General features: G+C 43.7%; 1 protein-coding gene across 2 annotated transcripts in view; it reads left to right on the forward strand.

Annotated features, from left to right (window-relative positions):
* Positions 1-27,370, forward strand: part of MAGI3 (membrane associated guanylate kinase, WW and PDZ domain containing 3) — a 261,214-nt gene that overhangs the window by 106,293 nt on the left and 127,551 nt on the right. For both annotated transcript variants that reach the window (XM_075615295.1, XM_075615296.1), the window contains exon 2: positions 22,308-22,424. In XM_075615295.1, the coding sequence (XP_075471410.1) occupies positions 22,308-22,424 (117 nt within the window). The remainder of the gene's footprint in view (positions 1-22,307; positions 22,425-27,370) is intronic.

Raw genomic sequence — 27,370 nt, forward strand, 5'->3', positions numbered from 1 at the left:
TATCATGCAATCCCTGCTTTTGTGCTTGCCGGTGACACACAAAATGCAATTTCTTTGACCGTTTGCTGGGGGAAATTGACCCCTTTGACACAACAGCAGAATAGCTAAAGTATATCCAAGTTTCAGTTCACTGGGGCCTATATTATTAACCCCTTCCCTGCCAGAGAGGTCTGCAATGTATATTCCACTCAGCCTGTCACTGCAACTTTGTTTTGCCAGCTAGTGTCATATATGAAGGAATGTATTTGTCTTTCTTTTATTATTCATACATTGCCAACAATGTACGCAGCACATTACAAAATGACAATACTTGCAAAATAAAGTACAAACAATAAGGATAAGAGAAGCAAGTAAATGACGACAGGAGTGAAAGTGCGTTTATTAAAAGTGCAAGTTGGGGAGGTCAAGGGCAGCTGAAGCTGAAGATAGAGCCCTACAGGGGTGAAACGCGTCAGAGGTTATTCGTGGGGTCATCCCCTCTTTTTAATCCATTTTTGCCAATGGCTTAATAAACTTTTTCATACCGTAGCACAGTCCAGCCTCTATTTTTGCTTTGCGGTGCACTGCTGATTTTCTCTCTTCGGTGCGAGGTCTTTTACCTAGGCATAAATAATTGAAAGAGATTATTCAAAGAGGTACATTTTCGTCTGGGATTTAAAAATGGAAAGGGAAGGTGCTTGGCGTAGATAGACTTGAAGAACGTTCCATAGGCAGAGAAAGACGAGTGAAAAGGTTTTCACGCGTAAGCACGGCAGAGGTGGAAGGTGCAAAGTGGAGGCATCCCAGGGTCAAGCGAAAGAGGCGAGTAGGGCGGTGATCAGAGTTGAGATATATGGAGGAGCAGAGGCGTTATTTTAGATGACTTTTACAGTTAGGCTTATTAAAAAAACAAAACCTGATAAATGATCATGTAAATATTCCATAGCTGAGCACACTCACTTTATTTAATCAGGTGCCAAAAACCCAAATAATTGTAATTGTGGCGTTTTTTTACAAAAAAGGCATCGTCAAAGAAAAACACACACAGGGTTTGTCCAGTAAAACATTATTTTATTTGTGATATTAATAAATGATTAGGCTACCGTGTAGCGCTTTACAAACCTCACAGGTCTCTGAGTGGCGACTCGGTGAGTAAAGACTCTGATGTTGAAAACAATGTCATGGAGTTTGAATTGGGAAAACTTGTTTCAATTCCCGGTGTCGGCTCCTTGTGACCTTAGGCAAGTCACTTTATCTCCCTGTGCCTCAGGCACCAAAATCATAGATTGTAAGCTCCACGGGGCAGGCACTGTGTAACAATCCTATCTGCGGCATACCACACACTATACTGTAATTGTGACGCGCTTTAAGTACTGTTGGGAGAAAAACGCTATATGAAATAGTTATTATTCTTTATTTTTTAAATTGTACTTGAATTTCTACAAAGTCGGAAAGCATGTAAAACCAAAATCCTGTCGTCGATCTGTGCTCCGTGCGTAACCGATGTCTTGTTCTAAACACATAACTACATACAGTAGGAAAATGGGCAAACTGGGCGCCCAATGTTTGTGTGATTGTGAAACCTCAGGCCCCATTAGATCCTTTGCTAGAATTTATATTTCGGTATACAATTGTGTATATCCTCACCAGATTTAAATTCCTTTCCGGTATTAGCCTAGCCTAGGATGAAAGCAAACAAAATCTCTGTATACCACAGTATGTCATCATTGAAGAACTATGTTGGTACCATAATTGGTATTACAACGAATCTACACGTCTCAAGGACAAAATCCGCTGCCAGAGCTTTGCACTAAAATGTGAGTTATTTTGTACTGTTATTGGCCTTACTCTCTTTAGCGCCATTATATCATTCTGTGAATGTCAGAGGAGACCGTCAGACAGGCTTTGCTCATATTTAGGGCTGATCGCAGCACTGGTTGCCCAAGAGCCTCAGCTGTGATCAGCACATCAGAGGGGAAACTTGGTCTCTTGTTTTTGGTGTTGCAAAATTGGGAAAGATGCAGTAGCCGGATTTCTATGGGACCCTGTTAAACCATATCACTACAAGAATATCTGGGTTGAGGATCTATACAGACTTTAGCATAAAGACCCCTAACAGTTCGATTTTAGTCCAAGCCAATAAGATCACTCCAGTTGAGCGATAGGACTAGCCTGTTTGCCCAGGCTTAGCTTCTATGGAAGCAGTTGGGCTTCTGCTAATCTAAGATACTTTGCGTGCAGCGCATGTTCCCACCGAACAATCGTTCGTTCCAGACATCATATATTATACTTATACTTTTGACAAGTGCTCTTTGCAAATAAAACATGGGCTCCCTGACAAATCTCTGCGCCTCTGGATTATCATTTATTCTGCAAAGCAGCGGAATTTATGGGCATGTTGGGGTATTATTTTTTTTATGTGTATCTTTCAACAGCATCTAATTATTTCCGAATGGATCTCTCACCCATTCCTCATTTACATTTGTTTGAAGTCAAAGGATAACGCAGCCGGGATAAAGGTCAACACGTCACTGAGTTATGATGGTAAATAGAGCGGTATGGGATTAACCCTTTTTTGTTTTCACACCCAGAACACCTGCACTTTTTTTTATACAACCTTACAATGCCACCTTTTATTTTATTTATAAAAGATTAAGGGTTTTATTTTAGAAAGCCACTCTCCCTTCCCATGTTTACATCATAAATACTGCTTACATTTTTCGCAATACAGTCCAGGTGACTTTGCCTGCAGGTTTAATTAGTGTAGATGTTTGTTAATGATTTTTTCTTCCCCTATATGAAGTAGAATACCACTACTTTAACAGTTTGCAGCACGCTGCTGGTGCCCGTTTAGTAGCAAAAGTGTTAACCTGCATCAGCTGCCATCTTGAAACACCTATATATGATGCGTTGTGTACATTTCTATGTAAATCTTCACATTAAATACAGGCTATCCTGAAAAGGCTGAGTATTACGGCAGGCATAAGCTTATAAGGGTCCGTGTTAAAAGAGACGATAAACAAAAGGTGACCCTGTGCTCATTTGCATGTTACCTCCCAGAATCCCTGGCTTCAGTGGAAGCATTGTATGCTAAGAGACCCTGGGTAAAGGCGGGGCTGCAGACCCATCAGAAACATGGAAATGTGCTCACAAGTTGTATTTTTATATACTATGTATATCTTATAACACCGCAGCGACTATCCACATTACACATAGTATACAGATAGCGAGATGCATAACGCCAGCTTGTGACCGGGCCCCCAGTGGTCACGGCGCTGCACACCAGCCACTCCCCTCTGGTCAGGCAGGCCCCAGTAGCTCCTTGTGTGCACGCTCTCCTCTCACGATGGCGCGTCCACCGGCAGGGAAGACAAGAATGTTGTCTTCCCGTGCCGCGGTCACGTGCTCGGCAGGCAGCCAATGGATGGGCATATATGCCCCGCCATGGCTGCGCCCCCGCCATGGCTGCGCCCCCGCCATGGCTGCGCCCCCGTCATGGCCGCGCATCCCATCGCTCCCCCACAGACCGCAGATCGCGGATGTAATCTGCGCAGGCGCTCGTGCAGCAGTGAGCACTGGGGCCGCAACCTTTACTGTGGCTGCTGCGGGGTTCCAGATGCCACGTCACAGAATGTGTTTGGCCATTTTTAGTTATGCTGTGCTTGGATGTGCAGTTGCAAATAAACCCGGAATGTTTTAAGGGAGGAAGTTGCACAGGAAGCGTGCGTTTTATATGCAAACGGCAGTCTCACAAATAAATATTCCAGGCTGTGGCCGGCGGAAACGCAAAGCGAATATCTTGGTGCGTAGGGTTGAGTCTTTGCGATGAGTACGTCTTCCTATTTGCATGGCTATTGCACATCAAATACAGTACTGTATAGAGAAAGGCGTTCTGCAGTGATAGTCAAACAAACCCCCGGTCCTATTTGAATATACTGGGAGACTAAGGAAGTAGAATACATATTTTGTGGGGCAGCCAAGTAAATCTGTCCCAGTTCTAATAAACATAATTGCACAACTTGCGTTAACCCCTTCTCTGCCAAAGGGGCTTGCAACGCATTACATGTCTTAAAGGGAAAAAAAAGTTTTTCAATTTGATTGCTTATAGCAGTGTGTGTAATTAATATATAAACATTAAATCTGTTTGTGTACACACACCGTGTGTGTGTGTGTGTGTGTGTGTGTGTGTGTGTGTGTGTGTGTGTGTGTGTGTGTGTGTGTGTGTGTGTGTGTGTGTGTGTGTGTGTGTGTGTGTGTGTGTACTAGAAATTGCCTCTAAAAAAAATTATCTGCAATCTGGGATAGAAAAACATGGCAGATGAATATTTAATTTGTCTGATGTCATGGATTTCAGTAGGTAGAGAAATGCAGGGGAGCCTGGAAGAAGACACACATGGCAACCACAAGTCTCCCCAATACAGCAGCCACCAATACAGTAGCCACTGAATTGTTTGCAGGTCCGTAGATTTTGAGTGTGCTACGTTGAGCTAGATGTTGATTGTTGCACTGTTACTGTGTAACACAATGTGCTGATTTCTGGGTCATCTTGGTCAAGGAGTCAATGCTAAGCAGAGCTGTTAAGAAGCTGTTTTTCAGAACTGGCCCCTCTGGCAGCAAAGGAGTTAAAATACATGCTATTTGCGTCTGCTGGGTGGGAGGGGAAAGCAGGCTTATTTTACAGTAAGGTCTTTCACAATCATTGCTTTGTGACACTCCTGTCAGATGTCATTAGCAAAACTGTCATATCAGCAGACCCACAGTGCCCCTCCAGCCTACAAATAGCCGGGGCATTGTATCACCACTTCATCCATCTGACAGGACACTACAAATCTATCTATTGTACCCTGTCATCTTTCCAGAAAGCACATTAAATAGGGTTCAGCGAGTCCTGCAAATTGAAGTTCTGCACTTCATCAGGGCTCCACATCTTCGAGATGAATCGGATTTCCCCTCATCGGCTTTCAGAGACATTGAAGATGGAATAGAGCAGGTCATACACAGTGAAGTATCAATATGTAATCTGAAAGCAGACTTTTCTCAAATAGCCAGTTTTTTCCAGCAGTAAAAGGGTTACGAAGTTTGCTTGTAATGGAATCATAATGTGTTTTTTAATTTTATTATTTTTAATACTGCACTGGCATTGTAATGAGTTCTTGGCCCTGAGAGCATGTACAGTAGTATAATTGTTGTTCCAGTACCACAGGGAGAGAGCGGCTCCAAAGGTTACAAGGGGAGCTGAAACTGGGATTTGAACCCACTTTAAAGGCTGTGTTGTTGGGTCCACATGAAGGGTCATTGGGCTTGTTTTTACGAGCTGTAACCGATTACTTTCATAATCTGTGGGGAGCCTTGTTAGATTGTAAGCTCATTGGGGCAGTGTGTGTGTGTGTGTGTGTGTGTGTGTGTGTGTGTGTGTGTGTGTGTGTGTGTGTGTGTATATATATATATATATATACACAGTGTTCGACAAACCTATACATTTGCTCGCCCCGGGCGAGTGGATTTAACCCCCGGCCGAGTAAATATTGGCCCAAGCACCACACGTTTGGTACTAGGTGGCGAGTAGATTTTTTTGTGTGGCAAGTAGATTTTTTGGTGATTTGTCAACCACTATGTATATATATATATATATATATATATATATATATATATAAAAATATATATATATATATATATATATATATATATATATATATATATATATACACACACACACATATATACCGTGGCTATCAAAATGCTTTTATGTTTGCGAGCTTTCGAGATACACTGATCTCTTCTTCCGGGGATGTTACATTGAATAAAGCAAGCAAGGGTTTTACTTAAAAACAGTGCATCTTGGAATGTTATCTGTGACTGAAACATATCCCTCCCCCCTGTGTAGTATGTGATTTATGACTTGAGGTGTTAAATAGTCCCTGAATGTTAGTGATGTAAGAGTGTGTGTGTGTTTGTATGTAAATATAAATGTATAAAGAGCCCCCAGTGCATACAGTGCTTTACAAAAGGTGTGTGTGTGTGGAGTGGTAGTGTATATCAATGGTGTGGGTAGGTGTGGAAATGTAAGAGGGCGTTGAATTACTAAAAGTGTGTGTAGATACTATGTGGTCCCTATTGGTATATAGGGATGGAATTACATGGAGTGTTTGTATGTGTCAGAGACAGCTGTGTGTGCATGCATATACTATAGCGCAGTATGTATAGACATGGCCTATAACACTCATGGGAAGAGTTATCTCGTGTCAGTAGTGACTCATGAAACTGCGGTCTCTGTTTAGGCCACCGCTAAATGTCCCAAACAGTTGCATAAATTTGTGTTCATGCAACCATCTCTCTTTCATTGTTCTAAGATTACCTTTGTGTATGGCCACCTTCAGATCGTTCATCTTATGGCCAGAGTCAGAGAAATGTTCGCCGACAGGACTGTCTCTTTTTCCGCATATGATGCTGTGTCGATGCTGATTCATTCTCTTGTTAAGCCCCTGTCCCGTTTCACCTATGTAGTAGCAGCCTCCTGGGCATTTCATGCACATGATTAGGTACACAACGTGTGTGTGTGTGTGTGTGTGTTAAGAAACATCCACCGTGTAGCATATAGCAAATAAAAAGATCACTTGTGAGCACATTCACGTCATAGACAGGGTTGCAGACCTGTCCAAGACATGTGAATGTGCTCATAGGTAATATTTTTAGTTGCTATATTTATTTTTTTACATATATTTTTTAATAGACGTCGAGGTGCTTGCAGATGGACATGGAACTCCAACCAGCCCAGCAGATACACAGAAAATAGGAAATCTGCAGCACTCTAAATGGAAAAATAGCCATTTAGTATCAATAAATAATCAGGCAATCAACATGCGTTTCAGACCACAAGGTCTTTTCTTAAGCTCTGTACTATCAATGAAGCAGGGACAGAATAAATAGGAGGGACACACATACAAACGGTGCCAAAACCCAGATGATTAAACTTAAATCAGCTGTGTAGTCAGTGCTGTGTAGTCAGTGCTGTTTAATCAGAATACCACTGCTGAGCATGCGCAGTGATAACTAACTTGTATACACTACCATCATTGCCAAGATCGCAAAATGTCAAAGGACTGATTCTATCCACTTACTAAATATATGTACTTTGGAGTGTAGCAGGCTTAGGGGTGCTGCCCTTGGGGACTGCCGATCGTGTAGAGATGTTACGGGGAGACCCGCTGGCGTCCCTAGCACCCAGTGTAGCTAGGAACAGCATTGCGCATGTGCGAGGCTGCAAACCTCATTGGTGTGTGGGTGGGACTTAGTGTGGTGACGTCACTCACTACCGATGTAAACAAAACGAGTGGTGCAAAAGCTGCCACCTATTCCGCCTCACTAGGTGTAATTCCCTCACATCCACCCATACTAATGTGAAACAAGTCTCCCTCATAAAACATCTAGTGTGTCCAGACTGTACTCAGTGTACCCTAGTGCCTGTAGGTATACAAAAATACCTGCCACTAAAGGCAGGCATTAAGTAAAAACAAATAAACAAGAACCATACAGTGTATACAAATGGATGAGGGGAAAAAGGGAATGCAAATGGGAAAAAGGATAGCCCAGGCAAGCTAAACATGAGGAATAATAAGCAATCATAATGAGACCAAATCGATTAGATCCTAATCATTCAGCAATCCCAGACAGTCTAGACTTGGAGAGCAAATGAAGCATCCTAGAACAGAAAGAGCATCAATAGCATGGATATGGATATAGACAAGGGTTCTAATAGTATCACGTAAAACACTTCAAACACACACGAAAGTATATGGGAAACCCAATTATCTGGTCATGTGAAAACTCCAAGCTAGAGCGGGTGCACACGACACGTGCATGGACTATCAAGGGAGCATAATGGTAACGGTCGATAAAAAGGGGGAACACCGTAATTAACGCTGCTTTCCCATATTGCATCACATGCAAAATACCCACAAAAGGCTCCTCTGGACGGCACAAAGTCTATTCCTCAGAAACCCGCCAGATCGTAATCACGATTGAGACCATAGGGATGCAAAGCCCCCAATTCGTGTATCCAGGTGGCTTCTCGTTTTTAAGGATAAATATCCTATTACCCCCACGTCTTGGTTTCAAGACATGGTCTATGACCTGAACCCGTAACTGGCTAATGCTATGCCCAGCTAAGCACCTGGACTTCTGTTACGTATATATTTTCTATTTTCGGTTTATGGATATATGTTTGAGTGCACACAGAATCTTTGTGTGTGTGTGTGTGTGTGTGTGTGTGTGTGTGTGTGTGTGTGTGTGTGTGTGTATATAATTTATTTATATATTCCACAGCACTCCCAGGTTAGTAAAAATAAAGTCCTTTATTCAATTCATCTTAATACAAAAAATGAATGTGTTTGTCTTTGTGCGCTTTATTATATATAGTATGATATGGTATATGTATTATTCTGATCTTGTATTAAACATTTATGTGCAGAGTTGGTGCTTCATAAATAAACAATACAATCTGCAGGGCAAATTGTCACTCCCACCTTCTCTCTCCTGTATTATTTGTGTCAAGTAATTCTAATGGCATCAATAGCCAACCAACTAAAACAAGGGGACATCACTTGTCTGAGAAGATCGTGCATTTCACAGGACGCAGAAGTAACATTTTCTTTTTTAAGGATGGTGACATCTTTCTAAGAAAGCCAATTACATTACGTTGTTTACAGTTATTTGCTGCTGCTGCGTCGGACTGTCCTATATAGCTTAATGTGAACATTTCTGAATAAAAGCATGCCTTGTTGGGAACAGCGTAATTTATATACCATTTAAACAAAGTACATAGTGTATACTCCTATAGTTCTACAGTGTCAAGCTGCAATCTTCAAACAAACTCTTCTGTTTGAAGGCATTTGTTATTGTCATGGGAACTCCAAGTTTTGCAAGATCACACCAGAAGTCATTTCAGCTTTTTGCTGTCTTAAGCTCTTTCTGCATATAGCTGTTTATTTTTGAAATCGCTAAACATGTCAGCTCAAATGAATACAAATGGCACAATCTATGCACAATCCAGTTTAAAAAAATAAAGTTCTTCTTTTGCTATGGCTGTAACTTCTCGTTAGGCGTCTTGTTGAGGACCCGCTGCTTTGGGATTAAAGAGGGGGGTTGTCCTTTCAGCGGGATATCCATCGCGCTGTCTTGTAGGATCCAACACATTCGCTTCTCTGGCTTGACAAGATGCAAACCATTTTATTAAGGAGGAAGGACCGTTCTCCAGTTTGTCATGGAATAAATAAAGCTTCTCTCCTGTAAAGGTGCAATCCCACGTAGCCAGCCAAAAACTACCACGTACCAATCAAATTGGCTTCCTTAAAGTGATGTAACCACGATACCAGTCCTGGTTCGTCATATACCTTATATGCCCCTTATACATGTCTGAATGCGAGTATATATAGTGCAGATCAAAATATCATATTTATAGTAAAAAAAAAACATGTACTCTGTCTGTTTCCATTCTTCTACCCTGAGGTATATCAACATATTTTTCCAAAGAAGAAATACCACAGATTGGGGACTTTATTTTCACCTACTTCTTGTAAATAGAACATCCCTAAGAGCCAAGATCCCATTCACTTACCAACTTGTCATAACTGTACACACCATGTATTATTATTTTTCATTTTTGGGTCGATCCCGCTCCCTTTGGATTCTGTGGAGAACCATGCTAATAGAAAATATTACACTACTTTTTGTTTCTCTGAAAATTAATTACAAAATGCAATTTTTATGGGCCTCTGAATAGGAGTGTTTTTTAATAGAGCGTTTTTCTGACCCATGGCTCACCCGGAGATTATCACGGGCTGATGGGGTCAGACGGTCTTTGCTTGTGCAAAGTCTTGTTGAATACTCTGACATCAGACAAAGGGGGAGCCGCCAAAGGAAATGAAACCCCCCGCAAGTCTCGGCTCACCGTGTTTTACAAAGTAACTTTGGGAAATTATTTAAAATACTTATAGGTGTCGGATATGGGTTAAAATAAGAAACGATCCCCCAAGATTTAACCCCTTAAAGGAACATTTATACCGGATGCAGCTATTTTCATCTCCAGAATCCCCCTGGTTCCTGAGACACGTATTCGTGTAGTAACCGGGTTAAATCAACCTCCAGGGGGGAACTAAATGGCTGCCAAATCTCAGGGCCAATAGAAAGGTGCAACATCAATTGTGGCTTCCTATTGGACGGCCATTTAAATCCCCAAACCAGGAAGTAATACAGGTATCTTCACCAATAAGTATCTTGAGAACCAGGGGATCCCGAACCTGAAAATGAGGTAGGGTGGATTGCTCCTTTAAACAGGTCACTCCTATTAGTACATTTGGTCCTATGCAGGATCGCCCCTTTAAATCCTACAAATAGACGTTAAATTACAATGGCACAATTGAACCCATATTTATGATTTAAGCATGCTAGTTGGCTGTACTGTCTCTAATTTAATTTTCTCACCTGGCGTAACACAACTATGTTGTTTTAATTTGTTATTACCAGTGCTGTTTTGCTGTGCGCTGGCAGCTTAGGGGGTTAAAGTGTCGGTCCCACTTAAACATATATTCCAGGGGGGCCCAACTCCAGTCCTTAAGGCCAACCAACAGGTCAGGTTTTCAGGATATCTCTGCTTCAGCACGTGGTTCAATCGTTGACTTTGTTTTATTTATAAAATGTTTTACCAGAAAGACAGAAATGTAGAGTTACCTCTCGTTTTCAAGTATGTCCTGGGCACAGAGTTATGATGACAAATAGTACATGGTTACAAATACAGTTGCATAAATGAACAGGGTATACATTATATACAATACATTGCGTGCACAGTTAGAGATAATGTTATAGGCGTATGTAACAGTTACAGACCAGATTAAAATGTGAGACAGCCTTAGATTTGAAAGAACGTAGAATGGTGGTGGCTGAGAGTCTCCGGTAGATTGTTCCAGTTTTGAGGTGCACGGTGAAAGGAGGAGCGGCCGGATACTTTGCTGAACCGTGGGACCATGAACAGTCTTAAGGAGTCAGGTTTCAGGTGATAGGTGCTGCATGTGGTAGGGGTGAGGAGCTTGTTCAGAAAAGGAGTAGCTTGCCCAGAAAGTATTTGAGGGTGAGACAGGAAAGGTGAACTTTGCGCCTAGACTCTAGTGATGACCAATCTAGTTCTTTGAGCATTTCGCAGTGATGTGTGTTGTAGTTGCATTGGAGAAAAAAACAGCATATTGAATTGTAGAGGGTGTCAAGTTTGCTCAGGTGTGTTTGGGGTGCCGAGCTGTATACTATGTCCCCATAGTTGATGATTGGCATTAGCATCTGCTGTGCGATACGCTTTCTGACCAGGAGACTTAGGGAGGATTTGTTCCTGTAATGTATACCTAGTTTGGCATAGGTCTTGGATGTCAGGGTATCAATGTGCATCCCGAATGTTAAATGGGAGTCAAACCATATGCTCAATTATTTCAAACTAGTAACAGGAGTTAGGGTGGTGTTAGCGTTGGTTCTAATCTGCAGCTCAGTCATTGGAAGCTTTAAAAATGTATCCTTGATCCCAAATACCATTTGTTACAGTCTTGTCAGTCACCTGTGCTGAAGCAGGGATAGGCTGAAAACCTGACCTGTTGGTGGCCTTGAGGACTGGAGTTGGCCACCCCTGATCTATTCATATTGCATTCAAATCAACAGCTTGGATTCTATACCATTGTAATGACTGCCATCGTTGTATGTGTTTCACAGTTTGTGCAAAGTGTACATGTTCTCGCGCTTGGCATATATACCCATGGGGAATAAATAACGCCTCAGCGTCTAGACACCCTTTTTAGGATCTTGATTTATAGCTGCCATAAAAAGAGATGCAGCAGTGATTCAGCCGTCAGAAAATGTGTCATGTTCATTTGTTTGACACGAGTTGAGAGATTTTTTTGAACAACAGAAAGTCCTTACATGGAATCCCAGGAGGGGAGGGCAAAAGCAAATTCAAAAGGAGACGCTGTAAATGGGCACATTCCCTAACGAGCACTGAGTGATCTGCGGTGCTGGTGCTTTGTGCTTGTCCATAGATTGCCTGGCATTCCAGCATTCTCACTCACCTCTGCTTTATCAGCCAGAGCAGGCTATTTATTACCGTGTTCCTTTCAGGTGAATTTAAAGAGACAATTACTGGCACTTTTATCACATTTGAATTTTTTTTGCACCAGATTGAAGCAGGGGTTGGCCGGAGCTGAATCCCATTAATTTTAGCTCTGGGACCCCCTGCTTCTGGAGATGCGTAACTCCATAGGGGGTGCTGGTAGCCGCTCTGTCAGGGTCGCAGGCAGGGCTGTCTTAACGTATTGGCACGCTGGGCAGTTGCCCGGGGGCCCCACAGCATAGGGGGGCCCCACGCGCCCGGCCCATGTGTAGGGTTGCCAGGTGTCCGTTTTTTCAATCGGAGGTCATACCATTTTTGTGGGGGCGGAGGGCAGCGCGAGGGCAGGCAGTGCAGAGAGTAATACTGAGGTGTGGCCGGGCAGGAGCACTCGTGTGTGTGTCGGTGTGCAGCCTGTCCATGATTGGAGGAGCGGAGAGCCAATCAGAGGACAGCTGGGGTGGAGCCCACACCCCGGCGGCCCAGAGACGCCTGTGTCCTTCCTGGCAATAAGGTACGGACACAGAATGGGGGAAGGTGGGCCAGGGTGAGATGGTGAAAGGATGGGGGGGGCAGGGTGAGATGGTGAAAGGATGGGGGGGCAGGGTGAGAAGATGATGGGGGGCCAGCCTGGGGAGATGAGATCATGATGATGGGGGATATTTTAAATGTATTGGGGAGGTGGGGGTATATTTTAAATATGTATTGGGGAGGTTGGGGTATATTTTAAATGTATTGGGGAGGTTGGGGTATATTTAAAATGTATTGGGTAGGTTGGGGTATATTTTAAATGTATTGGGGAGGTGGGGGTATTTTTTTAAATGTATTTGGGGGAGGTGAGGGTATTTTTTTAATGTATTTGGGGGAGGTGAGGGTATATTTTTAATGTATTTGGGGGAGGTGAGGGTATATTTTTAATGTATTTGGGGGAGGTGAGGGTATATTTTTAATGTATTTGGGGGAGGTGAGGGTATATTTTATATGCATTTGGGGGGCGTGGGGGTATATTTTATATGCATTTGGGGGGCGTGGGGGTATATTTTATATGCATTTGAGGGGCGTGGGGGTATATTTTATATGCATTTGAGGGGCGTGGGGGTATATTTTATATGCATTTGGGGGGCTTGGGGGTATATTTTATATGCATTTGGGGGGCGTGGGGGTATTTTTTTTTATATGCATTTGGGGGGCGTGGGGGTATTTTTTATATGCATTTGGGGGGCGTGGGGGTATTTTTTATATATGCATTTGGGGGGCGTGGGGGTATTTTTTATATATGCATTTGGGGGGTATGCATGTGTTTGGGGAGGGGGGGGGGTGCGTGGGTGTCCAGTATTTTTGGACAAGCCACCTGGCAACCCTACCCATGCGTGCCCACCAATGCTAAAAAATCTCCATTCTAAGTCTAGCTAGGAGGGCTCGCTCTCCCCCCGCCGCGGTGCCCGGCTCCGCTCGTTCTCCCCCCACCCGGCATCCCGGCTTGTTCTCCCCCCGCCCGGCACCCCGGCTCCGCTCGCTCTCCCCCGCCCGGCACCCCGGCTTGTTCTCCCCCCGCCCGGCACCCCGGCTCCGCTCGCTCTCCCCCGCCCGGCACCCCGGCTTGTTCTCCCCCCGCCCGGCACCCCGGCTCCGCTCGCTCTCCCCCGCCCGGCACCCCGGCTCCGCTCGCTCTCCCCCCACCCGGCATCCCGGCTCGTTCTCCCCCCGCCCGGCACCCCGGCTCGTTCTCCCCCCGCCCGGCACCCTGGCTCGTTCTCCCCCCGCCCGGCACCCTGGCTCGTTCTCCCCCCGCCCGGCACCCTGGCTCGTTCTCCCCCCGCCCGGCACCCCGGCTCGCGTCACAATCGCTCGCAGCCTAGCAGTGCCGCACTTCCGGTGCCTGCTGCTGCGCGTGGGAGGCTGGGAGCGACAGTGTTGGCAGGGCCCCGTGCACTGCTCTGCCCGGCGGCCCCTAATGTTGTTAAGATGGCCCTGGTGGCAGGGTTCACATGGCAGAGAGTCAAAGCTCCTGCGGGCCAATAGGAAGCTGTGATGTCATCCGGTGCGACTTCCTATTGGCCCACGTGTAGTGGGAGCTTTAAAAAGAATATATACTGGCACCCTCTTTTGGAGGTAAGTATCTGTAGAAGGAGGGGGTTCCTGGAGCTAAACTGAATGGGGTTCAGCTTCGGAGACCCCTTGCTTCAATCCTGTGTAAAAAACTTAAAAATAAATGTTCAACAAAAACAGATCCAGTGCTTGGATTGCCTCTCATGCAACACTGCACTCGTCCAGATCATTTAACCCACGCGCTGCAGAGTGGCCGGCGACTCATTGCTTCATTTTAAGACCTGTTTTATGTATATCTAGATATCTATATACACACACATTTATTTTCTATAATCCATTCTGCAGCCCTCATCCATCCACTGCTGACAGCTGGATGAAGCTTCCCCAATGATCTTCCACCGCAAACCTCTTTTCTCCGCGATGTCCCAACACATTTTCTGATTTCATCCTCCCATCTTACTTTTGGTCGTGTAAGGCCGCGCTTATAGTGCCGGCGACACGACTTCACGCTGCAGTCGCTGGAAAAATCAAACTGAAGTGACTTTCAGCGATCGCGACCAAGCCGGCGCGTCGCGCCTACTATAAGCGCATGCGACGGCGTCAATACATTTGTTTTGACGTCACATCGCTGTCTCCGTCGCCGGCACTAAAAGTGCAGCCTTAGTTTTTTAATCTCGCTTACACATTATATACAATATGGTAGGTAACAAAAATCCTCCATCGTACCAGTGTACAGCAAATATAATTAGCACTTGTGAGCACATTCACGTCTCAGGCAGGTCTGCAACCCTGCTATTCCCCATTGTCTTGGCATACAAGGCTTCCACTGCAGTCAAGGAGTCTGGGTAATGACCAGCAAAATGAGCACTCCGTGTGTCACTATTTTCTCCCTGACCATTTTAACATAGACCTTTATTAAACTGATGCCTTCTATATTACACAATTATTTCGCCACAGCTTGGGTTAAAGAAGTGAATGGTCTGTAAAACAGACAACTGTTTTGAACATTTGGATCTCGTCTGTATGAGGCTGGTTACTCTCTCTGCAATGTGAAGCTGGTAGTGGCTCCTAGGGGAGGCCTTCATCCAGCAGTGAATTGACAAGGGATGATGAGCTCTATCTATATATCCTATATAATCATCTGTGAATGTGTGTAATGTGTATATGTATAGATATACACGCATAGATTATATGCTCCCATCTTGATTCCAGGGACCCAAATCCTTTAAATTTTATCCATGTATAAAATAAAAAATAAAACTAACTAAAACTATAAAAAGGGCTGGTTATCCAACAGATAGCCAGAATGTCATGTCACCCCAACGCTGCATCAGTTTTTGGCACGCTAGAGTGAGGCTGACCACGGCAGCCACGTTGTCTCCCTGCAAGAATATAACGTGCATAAAATGTGATGATTGGGAAGCAGCACAGACTGCAGTAGATTTATTTGGTGGTGGGGGGGGGGGGGGGGGGATCTAGGAATATTCCAAGATCACCAGGCCGTCCGTCAGAGGCTGTGGGATATAACTGGACATGCTTATGGTCTGTGCGGTAATGAGACTTAAAGGAACATTCTGTGGCATATCAATGAGTAGTAATTTACAGGATCCCTGTGCAGAAAACATCATTTCTGCAAACGGTCGTTTAGAAACCTCTGATGCGGTTGGTCATGCAAAGCGTGGAATAGGGTTTTTTCCCTCCTTTGTTAACCTTGTGGTTGCCGGAGGAGCAGCAGCACAGTGTCACGGGCCCCTCTGGGAGATGGCATAATGTGCCCATGGGCCTCTGGGGTGCCAGAACCCATGACGTCTTGGGACACCAAAGGGTTATCACTGTAAGCTCCTTGGCAATGAAGGAGTGAAACCTCACTTGGCTAATGGCGGATATTTATAACAAGGGAGGTTTTTTTATTGTCTTTATTTCTTCTAATGATCTGCTTTAAACGTGAAACTAAATGGAGGATTAATGGGAACATCTGACGCGGTAGCTGCCCCATTCACTTTTCCGCGTTTATTTAGGGAGGTCGCGAGGAGCGCACAATGCGATCCAAAAGTAGGATGAGGACTCCTTCGGTTCACATCATTAGTGACGTCGTGATCACATGATTGCGATGTGCCAGAGAGTCTGTGACACGGCCCCTTCCGGCACGCAAAGGGTTGGAATGTGTTATGCTGATGAGACTTTTTTTTTTTCAGGCCGGAAAACGGAGGGTTAAATTGTCTTGGGTTTGTCCATAGTATAATGTTTACAATGATGTCATCATTGGTCAAACAAACATAATTAGCGTATTTGGATATGTACAGTATAGACTTGAATTGAGCAGACCCAGAGGAAAGGGAAACATTCATTTGTAATAAAATACAAAGGTGTACCTTTGTATTTTATATATGATTTAGGGGAATTAGGGTCCCCTAGGTCCCATTGCACCCTGCACGCACATTATTTCTCTCTCGAGTGCTGTCTGTCACTTGTTTTATTGTGATTCATTTGTAATAGGATACAGATCAGTGATCAGTCACTTTAGGGGTGATTGACTCTAAAGAAGCTGGTTACACTAAGCTTGTTTTAAAGTGTTTTGTGAGCTTCTACATGGGACAGGCCCCCATAACCCTTTGGGGCGCCCAGGATATATTGACCATGCCCTACCCAACTGAGTTTTTTTTTGCCACTGAGATCCTGTCCTGTGTTCTTATGGAGCTCAATACACGATTTGCCCAGTATCTCCTCTGTTTCCTGCACAATCGTCCCCGTGGTCATGTGACCACTATTGAAAGTGACGCACTATGCCGTTTGGGCCATGGCACTCCGGTCTCGTGACCTCTCCGGCACTCAAAGCATTAAAGGGGCAGTCTCTCCTAGGACCAACGTGAACTAATTGCAGTGACATGTTTTAAGGGGTCACATCTGGGTGATGTATGCATTTTACCAAAATATCACTCCTACAAGTATATTTTATTTATAGTTTCAGGTTTGATTTGGGAGGGGTCTGGCTGCTCCCTTTTGCCTGATATCAGTGTTCAAGTCTCAACTGATCATGTTTACAAACTAAGTTTAAAAAAAATAATTTTAAAGATACTTATAGGTGTCACTTTGAGGTAAAAGAAAAATGGATCAGTCACACAGATGTGACACTTTGATCATATGACTGCGGCTTGGACTCAGATGGCAGAAACCGGAGTGGAGAGGGCTTCAATCGAGCTGTCCGCTTCAACCACACAATCTGCCCCTAGAAAACAAGCAAGCGTCAATGACCATCCTGGTATATGATAAGGGTAGTCCAAAGGTTAATGGATCAACACTAGAGTTCTTCATGATGCAATAGTGCATGCTTTCCAAACCTCCCAGTATACACCAGGGCTCTTCAACAGACAAAGTCCAATGTTGAACGGTGCTCAGACTTATGAAAAACTCAGAAAGCATGCATAGCATTAAGAATAATATAAGATCCGGAATGCCTTCAATGAATATATATATATATATATATAATCAAAAAATAAATAGATGATACCGTTCTGTGGCTAACGAAATGCTTTTATTTGTGCGAGCTTTCGAGATACACTGATCTCTTCTTCTGGCGATGTTACAATGAATGAAGCAAGCAAAAGCTATACTATAAACAGTGTCTATTGGAATGTTATCTGTGCTGGTCCTTCCCCCGGTGTGGATGTGTTTTATGGCTGGAGGTGTCAAAAGGTTACTGAAAGCAAGTGAAGAAAGAGTGTGTATGTGAATCAGTGTGAATAAAAATGAATGGAGAGCCCACAGTATATACAGTGCTTTACAAAAGGTGTGTGTGGAGTGGGAGTGGATATAAATGGTGTGGGTGGGTGTGGAAATGTGAGAGTTAGTAGCACAACTAAACGTGTGTGTGGATACTTTGTGGTCCCTATTGGTGTATAGGGATGGAAAAACAAGGAGTATTAGTATGTGTGAGAGACAGCTGTGTGTGCATACATATAGCACAGTATGTACATACATGGCCTGTAGCGCTCATGGGAAGAGAGTTCACTTGTGTCAGTAATGACTCATAAAATTTCGATCTCTGTTTAGGCCACTGCTAAGTGTCCCGAACAGTTGCATAAATTTGTATTCATGCAACCGTCTCTCCTTCGGTGTTTTAAGATTACCTTTGAGTATGGCAACACTCAGATCGTTCATCTTATGGCCAAAGTCAGAGAAATGTTCACCAACAGGACTGTCTCTTGTACCGCGTGTGATACTGTGGCGGTGCAGGTTCATTCTCTTGTTTAGCCCCTGCCCTGTCTCACCTATGTAGTAGCAGCCCCCTGGGCATTTCATGCACATGATGAGGTACACGACATTGTTGGAGGAACAGGTGAACCTTCCTCTGATTTTGTATTCCCGATTCCTGTGTGGTATTTGTATTGTGTCCGCTGTGTAGAGCATTGCGCAGGTTTTGCATCTTGGGTCCTGGCATGGTTTTGTCCCGCATTCAGTTGTACTGCTGAATACTTTACTCCTCACCATAATATTCTTGAGATTATGGGTTTGTCTGTATGATAATAAGGGTGCTTCAGGGAAGACCTGTTGCAGTCTTGTATCTTCCTGGAGGATGGGTTGTAGTTTCCTGGAGATCTTGCGTAGGGCTCCTAGGTGTGGGTTATATGTGACCACCAAAGGTACCCTGTCGCTTGTCTCCTTCTGTTTGTATTCAAGGAGATCACTTCTTGGTATTCTGGTGGCTTTGTGAATTTGCTGGTCTACAATTCTGTGGTTATATTCACGGTTTATAAAGTCTGATCTCAAGGCTTTAATCCGCTGGTCTCTGTCTGCTGTGTCGGAGCATATCCGGTTGTATCGTGTGGCTTGACTGTAGATGGTTGCATGTTTGGTGTGTGTCGGGTTGAAGCTGTTGTCCCTCAAATAGCTGGCTCTGTCTGTAGGTTTGCGGTATACAGAAGTCTGTAGTTGGTTGTTCTTTATAGTAATGGTGGTGTCTAGGAAATGTACTTCATCCGGGGAATGGGTGAGTTTGAGGTTGATGGTCGGTGGAACGTATTGAAGTTGTCATAGAACTGTAGGAGGTCCTGTTCGCCAGAGGTCCAAATCAGGAGGATGTCATCGATGTAGCGAAGGTATGTAAGGGGTTTCAAGTGACAGGTGGAAAGAAAGTCACTTTCCAGTTTTGCGCAGAACAGATTGGCATACTGTGGCGCCATCCGAGTACCCATAGCGGTCCCGGTTGTCTGGAGGTATGTGTCATTTCCAAATGTGAAGTAGTTATGGGTCAGAATAAATTCGATGCATTTAGTCACTGTCTCTGTGAGTGGCTCCTGCGGTCCCAGAAAGTATCTGCAGGCTGAAATCCCATCCTCGTGGGGGATGTTTGTATAAAGTGACTCTACATCCATAGTTGCTAGTAGTGTTCCTGTTGGGAGGGGGCCAATGGCATTCAGTTTGTTTAGCAGGTCGGTGGTGTCCTGGATATAGCTGGGTGTGTTCCTGACAAGTGGTTTTAGAATGCCCTCCACCCAGCCAGAAATATTCTCGGTAAGTGTGCCAGATCCAGAGATAATAGGGCGCCCAGGGTTACCCTCTTTGTGAATTTTAGCATGTAGAATGTTACCCTCTTTGGCATGTAGAATGTGCCAGGTTTTGGGTTAGCTGGTATCAGGTCCAGAATTTGTTCTCTTGTGCGGATCGGGAGTGTTTTAATGTTCCTGTTGAGTTCCATCCCTATACACCAATAGGGACCACAAAGTATCCACACTTTTAGTTGTGCTACTAACTCTCACATTTCCACAGCCACCCACACCATTTATATCCACTCCCACTCCACACACACCTTTTGTAAAGCACTGTATATACTGTGGGCTCTCCATTCATTTTTACTCACACTGATACACATACACACTCTTTCATCACTTGCTTTCAGTAACCTTTTGACACCTCCAGCCATAAAACACATCCACACCGGGGGAAGGACCAGCACAGATAACATTCCAATAGACACTGTTTATAGTATAGCTTTTGCTTGCTTCATTTATTGTAACATCGCCGGAAGAAGAGATCAGTGTATCTCGAAAGCTCGCACAAATAAAAGCATTTCGTTAGCCACAGAACGGTATCATCTATTTATTTTTTGATTATTGAAGCTCGGCTAACACGGTACTGATACCACTACATATATATATATATATACACATAATGGCATTCCGGATCGTGTGTGTGTGTGTTAAAAATATATATATACATACTTAGTTAAGTTATGGTGGGTAAAAAAAGTGACAAAAACCCTCCACAGCAAAGCATATAGCAAATGGAAAAAATTACTGTATGCTCATTTGCATATCTTAAACAGGTCTGCAACCCTGTCTTTCACCATTATCACCCAGCACACAGCTCTTCCACTGCAGCAAGGAATTCTGGGAAATGACATGCAAATGAGCACACAGTGCCACCGTTTCCTTCAAAACCATAAACATGGTTCCCTATAGGCTTAAGCTTGCTGTATGGTCACCGCTTTGAGCACAGTCAGGGTTAAGATGTGTGTGTGTGTGTGTGTGTGTGTGTGTGTGTGTGTGTGTGTGTGTATGTATATATATATATATATATATATATATATATATATATATATATATATATATATATATATATATATATAATTATTATATAATGGGGAGAAATAAATAAAAACACATATAATGGCATACTGAACATCCTCCATTAGAAAAAAGACATACAGGCATACCCCGGTTTAAGGACACTCACTTTAAGTACACTCGCGAGTAATTACATATCGCCCAATAAGCAAACAGCAGCTCACACATGCGCCTGTCAGCACGTCCTGAACAGCAATACCGGCTCCCTACCTGTACCGAAGCTGTGCGCAAGCGGGGAGACTATAGAGCCTGTTACAAATGTGTTGTTTACATCAGTTATGCGCGTATATGACGATTGCAGTACAGTACATGCATCGATGAGTGGGGGAAAAGGGAGTGCTTCACTTTAAGTACATTTTCACTTTACATACATGCTCCGTCCGGTCCCATTGAGTACGTTAATGCGGGGGATGCCTGTATATCTTTGATGGGCAACTCACATGAAAGCCAACGCCTGTTGTGCGTCCTCCGTCAGATCCAGGCAAATCCCAGGTGTGCTGATCCATAGAGCGAAAGATCCAAGCAGGTGTAGGTAGAAAACAGAGCACAACCATCAGTGGGGGAAAAAGCGATCAACGAGAGGACCCCCATAAAAATTGTATCTTCACCTACATGTGGTAGTGCGTTTTGTTACCCTGTCCATGTGGCATCAATAAAGATACCATTTTTATGGTGATCCTCTCGTTAATCGCTTTTTTCCTCTTCAACTGACAGCCTGGGAGCCAAATGAGCCCTGTGAAGGGCTGTGATGCTGCCCTTGGACTCGCTGCTTCTGCTAATTTCATACTAACTGCTTAGGCATTAAGTGCAGTTTTTCACACTCAAACTCGTAGGTTAATGTAATGTACATAGTTACATTGTTGATGAGGTTGAAAAAAGGAAAGTTCTTTTGAAAGCTCTTTGTATTGACCCTGTATACAGTATATTTGTGTATAATTATCTTATCCCCTCTTAGACGCCTCTTTTCTAATGTAAACAAAGCTAATTTAGCTAGCTTCTCCTCATAAATCAGATTTTTCATCCCTTTTATTAATTTGGTGGCTCTTCTCTGCACCTTTTCTAGTTCCATCATTTCTTGGTGGGGCCCAAAATTGTACTCTATATTCAAGGTGTGGTCTTACTAATGCTTTATACCAAGTGGCATAATTATGCTTACTCCCTTCCCCTTCTACAAACACTCCTAGATCTTGCTCCATCAAGGATTGACCTAATTTTGCCCCATTTAATTTGTAAGTCGCCTGATTATTCTTGTTTTTTACGTATGGTAGTAATGTTATTAATGCTTACAACATTTTAAATATAAGAATTTAAGTCTTGGGACTTTTACTACCAAATCTTTTATGATCTGGCCTGTTTGGGAACTAGTTCAAGAACCTTTGTGTATACGCTATGGAGCACTTAGTGGTACATTACAATGTATTATAACCTATGAATAATCCACACTTCTGTAGGACCAATCCTACCCTTAAAACGTTGATTTATGTTTTTTTTAAATCAATGTCTTTTCCTATTGATTTCAGGGAAAGTCATCAACAAAGACCTGCGCCACTACCTGAGCCTGCAATTCCAGAAGGGATCGATCGACCACAAGCTGCAACAAGTCATCAGAGACAACCTGTATCTGAGAACAATACCTTGTAAGTAGTCTGTGAGGCATGTCATATTGTCATTTATTTGTAAAGCACCAACATTTGCCACAGCTCGGTACAATGGAGTACAGAGTTGTGTATATTACATGCACAGAATGCCATACAAAGAAGGGCCCTGCTCGTGAGAGCTTGCAATCTAGAGGGAATAATAGACTATATTGAAACACAAAGTAAAGCGGCTGTTCATTGTGGGATGGAGTATGGTCCAGCTGCAAAGCTAGGTCTATTGAGGTTTAGGGGTGTGGATGTTGGATAGCATGGAGTTTGGGTAAGATCACTTTGCCCACTTAAGTGGTTATTCATTAACCTGTGGTAGTGGTGCTCGGGGCACTATGGCACTGACACTCCTATTGACATCAAAGAAAGTTTTGGTGTGGTGGTGCCCCATGTAGCGAGGAGTTTCCGTACGATAGTGCACTGATTGGCTAACGAGTAACCCCCTGTTCAAGCCCCTTTTCCTAGGTTACTGTAAAACCTCAGACCTCGTTTGATATTAGGGTTTTTATGTGCTTAAGATCCCATTTGCTGCTGTTGAAATACCTATAGCTAGGGTGACCAGATTTTCAAAAGTTTTCCATTAAAATATGAATTATAAAACAAAACTTAACACGCAGTGTCTAGGTTTACGGTTTTAAGTGAGTCCAAACAGGGAAAAGCAAAAAAACGGAACATTTGAAAGATTTTGAGAACATTGTCAGGACATTTAATGAAAATCCGGGACATGTGGTCACACCATCTGTACCTAGGGCGGGCACTAGCAAAACTGCTTGTACCAAAATGCTGCTAAGAAATATACTGTGATAATGATATTTGTTTGAATGAATATCTTTACCATAGTAATGTACATTTGTTGTTAGTTTTGATTCCTTTTAGTGGACCAATATTACAGTTCTTCATAGATTAAATTATAATGTACAGAGCTTTCATACATGAACGTGTGAAGTTTGGAAAGCTCTGTACGCTATAATTTTGTATACGAAGAACTCTGATGTTGAACACTCTACTGCAGGCTTTGGGCCTACAACAAAAATGAATCTAAAAAAAACAGGGTAATTTTTGGCAATAGCAAAAATCTTGCCACGGTAACGGTATTATGAAATTTATCACAATACCGATATGTATCGGTTTGGTAGAAAACACAAAAACTATCAAAAACATTAATTAGGGTTTCAGTTATTTTATTGTAAACTGTAAATAAATCTAGATCAATAAATTTAAAATAAACAATTAACCGTTTGAGAGCTGCAGAGCCAGAGCGCCAGTGCCCCCCCCCCCACTCTGATCACGTGACAGCATCTCAGAAATGTGGTTGTTAATCTCATCATACTTGGTGACATTCGTAGGCCTCAAAGAACCTTCTCCAATGCGGTCATGTGATCGCTCCGTCACTGATAAGTCATCCCCCTTCCATTCTGATGGATGCGATCTCCCCTAAGAAAACTAGTATTTTCCTTTTTTAGGGGCCTCGGTACTACATTTTGGGGCACTCAAAGCGTTAAGCTACCAGAAAAAAGTGAACCGTTTCTGTTGAGCGTGACGAATGCGTGGGGGACCTAATTCAACTGTTGAAAATGATCCAAAATTCAGTTGCACAATTGTTCTGAGGAGCGATCACATGATCACAATGTGCCGGAGAGGCTGGTGTCCACTCTGATGCATCGGCACTCAAAGGGTTAAAAAGAAAGCGGGATAATAGCCTGCACCATCCCCACACTCAGTAACCTAATCTAGAAATCAGTACAAGTGTGAATTACATTTCTTGATTACCTCTAATGTTCCTTTGCTTTCAACAGTGCTTAAGCTGTTTTTTCCACATCCCGTTGGAACATGATCTGATTCTTCAAACAGTGACACCTTTCAGGATGTTTTTGAAGGATTCCTATCCATTCTGATAAAGGCTTTGTCTTCCTTTATGTGGTGTTTCACTATGTAGCTCGTAAACCGAGCCCACGGCCGTGGCGTGTACGCTGCCTTCTTGCCAACAGACCTGAAATTGCTTCCGCCAAGGTTAAAGCTCAGTCTCACTTGGCAGCATGTATTGGATTTGCAGTAACGTTGACGGGCGCGGTCACAAAGGGTTAATGCGGGTTTTATAGCTTAAAGGGGCAGTTTGATGTAACAGGGAAAATAGATTTTTCAACAATGTAATTAGCCTGATTCAAAGACCTCTAACCTTTAGATTGCTTTTAGGACGTACCTAGCACGTCAGAGACCCTGCTGTGACGTACCAGGTACGGCATGGCACAAAATACCTGATTTTTCTCAAATCCAGTCCTCAAGTGACACCAACAGGTCATGTTTTAAGGATATCCCTGCTTTAGAGCAGATGGCTCAATCAAAATGACCGAGCCACTGATTGAGCTACGTGTGCTGAAGCAGGGATATCCTTAAAACCCGACCTGCTTGTGGCCCTTGAAGACTGGTGTTGAGAAGCACTGTTTTAGGGAATTATAGGGCCAATAAGAGCGGTTGGCCACAATTGGTACGGAGGGTGAGCCTACTCCATTTCCACTTATGTGAGCATGGAGCCTGTAGCAGTCATGTGACCGTAGCTGGAGCGATCACATGACCACAATAGCCCAATTAAACACCGGTGCCGCCAGACCCCCCCCCCCCAGCACTGTAAAGGTTAAAGTCACATTTCCCCTTATTCGTTTCTAGTGCAGAAAAGAGCCAGTTTCCGTTTTTTGGGGGGTCTGTTTTATTCCCACATTGGAGGGTAATTATTGTTCTTTCCCAGTAGCTTCTTAAGCTAAAATGACACTGTCGCCATTGGCCAAACTAAGCATCAAAGGATAAAAGTCTGGATCAACCATTTGCTTGTAGATACAAGAGTTTGTAAACAGTCATCACAAATGAGATTAGGTAAAGATGGTAAAAACTCTCAACAGTGTTTGGTTACTACGGAAACATTTAAACATTTATAAAATGATTTATAAATGCTGTTACTTGTCTCATTTTGTTTAAAAAATATAAAGCACTTGCATTTATCCTGTTAATAACATTAAACGAACATGGGTTACTTTGGCTAATAGGTACTGACCCTTTAAGATCTGTTTGCTAATTTAGGTCTGAATCACTCATTATGAAGAGCACAGTAAGTACTTTCACTGAATATATACAGTGCACGCATTAGTTAGAGGCTCAGAATTAATTAGGGAAAGAGCGTTGCATTGATTATGAAGTAGCAGTGACCAGGGCAGACTTACAAGAGCTTTCATTAACCCTTTGAGTGCCTGAGGGGTCATGATGCCCGAGTGCCACGGCCCCACCGGCACAGTGCAGTCATGTGGCCGTGGCAGCCATTTTGGAGGAAAAAGATTGGATCGCTCCAAGGGGATGCGGCTCACCATCTAACCCAGAAAAAAGACCTTTGAGGGTGACGTGGTGACTACCTCATGAGGCCCCTGAGTGCCTGTTCCCATGACATCGTGACAATGTCCTGGGTCACTCAGAGGGTTAAATTTCATCACAAACCTTCTCCGCTGTTGAATAGGGTAAATAAGAGGGGGAAATAGAGCATCTATGACCATACTGACCCTAGAAACATGGAGACAAGCTTGTGGGGTGTGGGAGGAGAATAGAAGTCAATGATTGTCAATCGTGTTTGCTTTCTGCAAACAATAACCTCATCAGATGAAAGCAGAATAAGTCAGAGCTAGAGGTGATATAAACAACATCCAGAACTTGATGTTACAATGATTAAATGCATTTCCAGAATAAACATTGTGGAAATTGGATTTAAACCCTGTCCATCAGTCTCTTTAAAGCTGCACTCTTTGCTGATCACATGTTTTTACTAACTTTTATCTCCCTTTCCCAACGCTGTTTTTATTTGTAAAATCTGCCACTTTTGATCAGGAGATATAAGCGTTTTAAATATAAAGTGCCTGGGAGGTTAAAATGGAATAGTCTCCAGAGCCCAGTTCCCATTGTATCCTCAAAGGCTAGAGTTGAAGGCAATCATGTTTAGCTGTAAAAACAAAAACAAAGATAAATGTATTAAAGTTTGGATGAGAGAGAGAGATCGACATTTTTTGGATAACCATACTATATATAGAGATAACATACTGGGCGCCTTCAGAATCGGAGGATCACACACACTACTTATGACAATCTCATAGTATAAACGTGTACCCCACTGCTATCTAATGGGCAACTGTTGGTGCTGGCACGGCATTGGAGCTTGTGTGTTAATAGGTGCAGACCTGGTACTTCGCAACGAATGGTGGTAGATGTGTATGAGGAAAAAAATACTGTAGTGCCGATCCCTTGGATGTGTTTCCGCTTGATCTACTCACAGCTTCAGGACCCTTAGGTTACATGGGTCCCCTTTACCTGACGATGTGCTCTCCTCTCACTCGAACCGCTGCCTCCGGTACGTGCTGCTCTGTCAGTCTGGGAAGGCTCTGCCACCGCGCTGTATCTCTCGCCATGCTCCTCGGGACAGTTCCTCTCCTCTCTCTCTCTGCGGGTCTCCTCCACATGCTCCTCGGGACAGTTCCTCTCCTCTCTCTCTCTCTGCGGGTCTGCTCCACATGCTCCTCGGGACAGTTCCTCTCCTCTCTCTCTCTGCGGGTCTCCTCCACATGCTCCTCGGGACAGTTCCTCTCCTCTCTCTCTCTGCGGGTCTCCTCCACATGCTCCTCGGGACAGTTCCTCTCCTCTCTCTCTCTCTGCGGGTCTCCTCCACATGCTCCTCGGGACAGTTCCTCTCCTCTCTCTCTCTGCGAGTCTCCTCCACATGCTCCTCGGGACAGTTCCTCTCCTCTCTCTCTCTGCGGGTCTCCTCCACATGCTCCTCGGGACAGTTCCTCTCCTCTCTCTCTCTGCGGGTCTCCTCCACATGCTCCTCGGGACAGTTCCTCTCCTCTCTCTCTCTGCAAGTCTCCTCCACATGCTCCTCGGGACAGTTCCTCTCCTCTCTCTCTCTG

This window comes from Ascaphus truei, chromosome 9 (assembly GCF_040206685.1).
Source record: "Ascaphus truei isolate aAscTru1 chromosome 9, aAscTru1.hap1, whole genome shotgun sequence".
Taxonomy (NCBI): domain Eukaryota; kingdom Metazoa; phylum Chordata; class Amphibia; order Anura; family Ascaphidae; genus Ascaphus; species Ascaphus truei.